The sequence below is a fragment of the Myxine glutinosa genome, chromosome 4, assembly GCF_964187855.1.
Source record: "Myxine glutinosa chromosome 4, kmMyxGlut1.1, whole genome shotgun sequence".
NCBI classification, from domain to species: domain Eukaryota; kingdom Metazoa; phylum Chordata; class Myxini; order Myxiniformes; family Myxinidae; genus Myxine; species Myxine glutinosa.
Window position 1 is genome coordinate 214,984,064 of NC_136264.1, and position 6,120 is coordinate 214,990,183.

Consider the following 6,120-nt stretch of genomic DNA (forward strand, 5'->3'; position numbering starts at 1 on the left):
TCCTCTACCAATCTACCATACACAGCTATGGACACTCGAGGACCAAGTCCGGGGTGTATAGTAGGGGTCATCTGCTGAGGTATTAAAAATAATAAATAAAAAATACTATTTATAATTTGTGTAATGGGGGACATTCTTAGATCTGTGAACCCCAAACATAGAATCCTCAACTGAATAATCAGTCAAGGCTTAACTTTTGTTTGTTGGTGTGTGTGAGTGAGTAATAATAAAAATACCAACCCCACCCCAAGGGCCGCCATGGCGTCAGGAAGGGCATCCGGCCATAAAAACATTGCCTTAAACAGGGAACCATGATTGTCATGGGGCCCGCAAGGCTAACCCCGGCTCTAGCGGGGAAAATGGCCTTAAAACGATCATTCATATTCATTCAGTCATTCAGTCATTCATTCATTCATTATTCCAACCCAACCCCAACCCTAACCCATCCCTAACCCTCACATTCAAAATCCAAACCCCAACCCTAACCCATCCCTAACCCTCACATTCAAAAATCCCAACCCCAACCCCAACCCATCCCTAACCCTCACATTCAAAATCCCAATCCTAAACCCGAACCCTAACCCCAACCCTCACATTCAAACCCTCACATTTTTAAAAATACCGATTTCAATCCTTTTTTTTTTCCTCCTCCTCCAATTCTGTCTTTCAAGGCTTTCAAGTTTGAAGAAGTAGAAATGGGGAGGAAGGATTTTCCAGCATTTTCTTCCTCGAACTTTCTTGATGTTGCTGAAATATATGTTTAAAAAAATTACTTATCTAATATTGAATTAAATAACATATATATTGTTACAGTTTTGCGCGAGACCCCGTTCCCTTACCAAGGGGAGATTAAGCCCCTTGTTCTCCTTGGGTCTTCGCAACCGTGAGACTGAGTTGCCACTTCCGGTCAGACGCGGGACAGGGTTTCGGGACAATTTCCGCACGTACCTAAGTACCCACGCCGCCGCGGAAGCGGGGATCAAGTCTTGCACGAACCACGCGTAATTTGAGTACACCCGAGCGGATTGCGTACCACGTGGTCCATGCTGTTACCTTGCTACTGGAACCCGATTAGAGCGATATAATTCGTACCATGCTAAGTCAATGATAGAAAACACGAGACGGTCGAATCAAAGGAAGAACCGGTTTAATTATTATTTACAATGATTGGTAGAAGAAGCAGAGACACAGGGCAGTCTTAAACAGTCTTCCTTATCTCCCCAGAAAATGGGCCCATTCACACTCACAGGGGGATGAAGGAAGGATTGTTCATGCGCTGAACGTGCCGGCCTTGGTCGTCCAGGAACAGCTCACCCGGCGTGGCCCTCTGGCGGTCACTGCACGTATCCCGACAAAGGCAGGCAGGTGGGAGGAATCCTCGCAGCGCGTGTCATGGCAAAGGCAGGCAGGCGGGAAAATATACGCGCATCTCTGTAGCCCGGCACGGCTGTCTTTCACAGCGCGGTTAATACAACTGCGTGCTTTCACTCTCGTAACTCAACGGAGGAGCTGACTCGAGCTCAACCGAGAACTCAACTTGTAACTCATGCGCGTTTCACCCGAGCTCATAACTTGTAACTCGTCTGCCTCCCTTCTCATAACTTGTCACAGCGCGTCTCTCCTCATAACTCGTAACTCATGCGCGTCTCCTCTCGCCTCATAACTTGTCACAGCGCGTCCCTCCTCATAACTTGGCACAGCGCGTCTCCCCTCATAACTGAGGTGGGGGCTTCGGGCACAGGGTTATATGGTTCCGCCCTGGCCCGCATAGAATGTTCCAAACCACGCCTTTTGCCGCAGTGGTAAGCCACTTTCCTCGAGCCCTGATTGGCGGCTCGTGCTTACCGGTCACTTCCACTCTTCCTTCCTTTGGCCTTGATCGACTTGTTCAGGCCGGCCTCGTGGGATTTCGCGCCAAATCCAAAAGCATCGAGGCAGCATAAGCATCGGAAGGAGACCTAATTCTCATTATTCTACTCAACGCAAAACTACATACAGGAAAGGTCTACGCTTACATTTACTATGAAATAACTGAACTATCGCGAGGCTACATGTTGTAGTGTAACTAAACTATGAGGGGAAATTAACCTTTTATTGCACAACCACAAAACTGCAACAATATATATATAATTTAATTTATTTTCAATCAACTAAACTTACCTTAAATCAAGCACCATTAAACAAAGAACAATGTTCATTGGTTTCGGATCCAAAGAGCGGTCTTTGCAGTTCTTTCCATAAGCAGAGTCTCCAAGATAGGAAAAGTCTCCAAGATAGACAGCACAGGCAGAGTCTCCAAAATGAAACCAGTTTTCAAAGTCTCCAAGGCAAAACTTTTCCTGATTTTATTAAATTTATTGAGTCTCCAAGGTAGGCTCCACATTTAGAACCATCTAGGCAGAACTCATTACATGTTTTTCTCAAATTTAGTGAGTCTCCAAGGTTGGTATTGAAACCATCTCGTCAGAACTCATAACATGTTTTTCCCAAATTTAGTGAGTCTCCAAGGTAGGTATTGAAACCATCTAGACAGAACTCATATGTTTTTCCCAAATTTAGCGAGTCTCCAAGGTATAACTCTTTGGTTGGATTATCAAGGTAGAACTCGTTCTGTGGGTCAAGGTTGTTCAAAAGGTCTTCAAACAAATCGATAACTTCACCCCAAGTTGTGGTAAAAGCAGTATTTTCATTTTGTATGTCAGATACAATTTCCTGTGAGAGAAAATAGCAATATATTAATTTAACACAAGATTATTATATGTATAAATCAAACTCTGTGACTATTAAAAGAAATTCTTACCTCAATTGATAAGAAGTTTGAATTCAGTTCATCAATTTGAAGGGTTAGTTCCACACAGGTAGTGGGGCCCCGAGGGAGACCAAAGGCATCCCACTCCAGCTCAGCACAGTAGTCCATTCTCAATAAAGTAAAAAATTGTTTAAATTTAGCTTGTTGTTCAACCCTTTAGAGAAGAATGGTGGGTGTGGTTTCCTTTGGAAATTCCCTGAGGCAATCTCTGGGCAAGCCTGGGCAAGGCTTAGCTGAAGATGATGTAATATTGGCTCAACAGCGATACCGAAACCGAGAGTCAAATTCTTTAAGGCATTAATATTTTTAAAATGTAGCAGTCAAACAAGTTTTCATTGGAATGGATTAACATTGGATCTCTGAATGATTTTCTTAAATTCAATAAAAGTGACTTCATACTATATAAATATAATTATTTTTTTATTCTACTCTAAAGGGCGAAATCAGCCCCATGCAGTGGAGTCGGGACCAAAAGGAGGGACTGGACTGTAATTTGGTATCAGAGACTAAAAATGAATGACAGTGAAACGAGCGAAGCAAGTTGAGCTATTATGAGTTTTTAGGCTACTGTACCAATTCATGGGCCAGTCCCTCCTTTTGGTCCCTACAAAGGTGTTCTTTTCTTTGAAGGCTTCATTTTGTTTTTTGTAAACATAGAGATGATGTGCTTTGCCAAAAATCTCTAATTTGTTCTCATCTGTCCACCCAAGGATTTTGGCTTGTTCAGGTTCAGGTGTGTTTTGGCAAACTCCAATCGGGCTTTCTTATGTCTCTCTCTTAGCAGTGGGGTCCTCAATGGTCTCCTACCATAGAAACCCTTTCATGGAGTTGGCAACGGATGGTACAAGTTGAAACAATCGTAACTCGTGTCTGAATGTCAGCTTGAATCTGTTTGGCAGTTGATCGAGGTGCTTTCTCCACCATCATTCGAACAATCCTTCGCTGCAATATTCCATCAAATTTTCTCCTGCGGCCACATCCAGGGAGGTTGGCTACAGTGCCATGGGCCTTAAACTTCCTGATAACATTTTGTACGGTGGACACAGGAACATCAAGGTCTCTGGAGATGGAATTGTATTCTTGAGATTGTCCATGCTTGGCTACAATCTTGTGTCTGACCTCTTCAGACAATTCTCTGGTTTTCTTTCTTTTCTCCATGATCATTGTGGTACACACAGTGACACAAAACAGCAGAATGACTCCTTTTCTCTATTCCAACTCGTTGAATGGGTGATTTTTATATTGCAGGCAAGTCACCACAAGGTGAGTTCAATTCCAAAGTAAAGGAGAATCACCTGCTTGAAATCTAACAATTTCTAACAACTTCTCAATGGTGCCAATAATATTGTCTGGGCCATTTTATGATTTCTGTGTGGAATAAGCTAAGATTTAGTAATTTTTCAGCTTTTTATGTTTTGTTCCACTGTAAACAAAAGAAATACAAATGTGGATACAAAAATATTTTTTAATTTCAACAATTTTATGGAATAAATGGTGCATTATTTGAAAGAAATGCAAGGGTGCCAATATTTTTGGCCACGACTGTAGGTGGAGCAATATGCACCAGTCAGGAAAGGTGGCCCTAGTCTCTATCCTCACCTCTCCCCCATTCAGTATCCTAAACATTTGTACTGGAGTTCTCTCCTGCTGATGGTAGAACAAAAGGAAAATGTTCAGTTTGCTGAATGACGGGACCTATTTTGAGGGGGAACATCTTATACCACCTTTCCTGACAGGGGCATCTTGCCCACACTTTATAGCATATTGAGACCAATGCACTTTTAGTATCCTGAATAATGTCTTCACATCATTTGTTTTCTGTCCGACCTGCTGTGCCCAGTGTGATGTTTCTTTTCTGGTACTTTTGGGTTTCTGATTGCTCTCATGATGCAATCCCTGATTCAAGGGCACATAAACTCATTCTCTGAAATGATTATGGATTAGCTGTAGAGTCATCATAGTGCCATGCTCTTGTCACTGTATCCTATTGTTAGCTACTATATCTATCGGGCTAGTAACGCAGTGCGTTTTTACACAGTTGCTTTTACTCAACCTCACTAGGTATATATTTTTTGCTCACGGCTCCTTTTTTGCACAAGAAGTAATTTTTATGTATTTATTTTCTCTGCTCACAGATTCGAATAGAACGAGAATCGACTTCCCATCTTACATAACACACGGTTATTTATGGAAAAACCACAATGAACCCACCCAAGATCCTAAATAAATCGAACTGCTGCACAGCACTGAGCGAGGTCGGTTCTGGAGGCCATACCATGCTGTACCATACGGTACGGTGCTGTTACTCCTGTTAGTTCTCCGAACCTTGAGGTTAAAGTTTCTATTTTTCCCCATCATAGTTTCCTTTAATCATGCGTAGAAACCAATGCTCCCAACAGCTCTTGTGAAGGAAGTCTGAGGCCAAATCGCTCACGTTTCCCTTTGATGTTGTGTATGTCTTGTATGTTTTAGCTTCAACATTTAAAGCATGTTAATTATGGATTAGTTATTTGTTTGATACTGTATACTGTATCGGATCCCTTTAATTTGTCTGATTCTTACTGTCTGGAGCTTTGCCACTGTACATAGTGAATTTAAATTGGGTAAAATAAATCTCAAGTTTATCTTTTGCATAACTGGTCGTCCTTGTGTGGTTCTTTCTTTGTTTCATTCATAAACAAATTGATTTGATCATCTCAAATGTATTAGTCACTTGGCTGCATTTCACCATTTAACTCTAGTAGCCACTTCATTCTTTTTGCAGAAGCGTTGTAGCAGGTTTGGGTCGTGACACATGGCCATACAATGTTTATTATTGTTTTAGACCAGTGGTTCTTAACCTTTTTAAAGGCGCCAAACCCGAACGAAACCCACCGAACACTCGCGGAACCCCTCAAATTTGACAAAAAAATTAAGAAGAATTGCATCTTAATGTGTTTTCTGTTCTTCTTTTCGGGAGGCGATCTGGGAAATGCGTGGTTTTGTTTTGGCAAGGGCCACCCTCAAATCATTTTCGCATGCAAGCCTGCTCCTTTTCTTTGTTTTAATGTCCACCAGTTTCGAAAATGCATGCTCGCAGATATGCGTTGTAACGAACGGCGTGAGGATCTCGAGGGCAATTTTAGCGATGTGAGGATACCCTTCCATTTGGCAGCACCAAAACGTTGAGAGCGTTGTTGTGCCGAAGAGGTGTTGTTGAGTCTGGCTCTGCTGAAGTTCGATGAGGTCGTCGAGGTATTAGTCGTTGATATCTGCCGTTGCAACGTCGAAAGTAAAGGGCTGCCGCACCCATGCTGGGTATTTCTCTTGGT

The 6,120-nt window shown here is 42.3% G+C and overlaps 1 protein-coding gene across 2 annotated transcripts in view; it reads left to right on the top strand.

Annotated features, from left to right (window-relative positions):
* LOC137425701 (alpha-1,3-mannosyl-glycoprotein 4-beta-N-acetylglucosaminyltransferase A) overlaps window positions 1–5,445 on the top strand; it is a 102,685-nt gene extending 97,240 nt beyond the window's left edge. For both annotated transcript variants that reach the window (XM_068114393.2, XM_068114394.2), the window contains exon 15: window positions 4,945–5,445. In XM_068114393.2, the coding sequence (XP_067970494.1) occupies window positions 4,945–4,983 (39 nt within the window). In that variant the 3' untranslated portion in view covers window positions 4,984–5,445. The remainder of the gene's footprint in view (window positions 1–4,944) is intronic.
* Window positions 5,446–6,120: the final 675 nt, after the last annotated feature.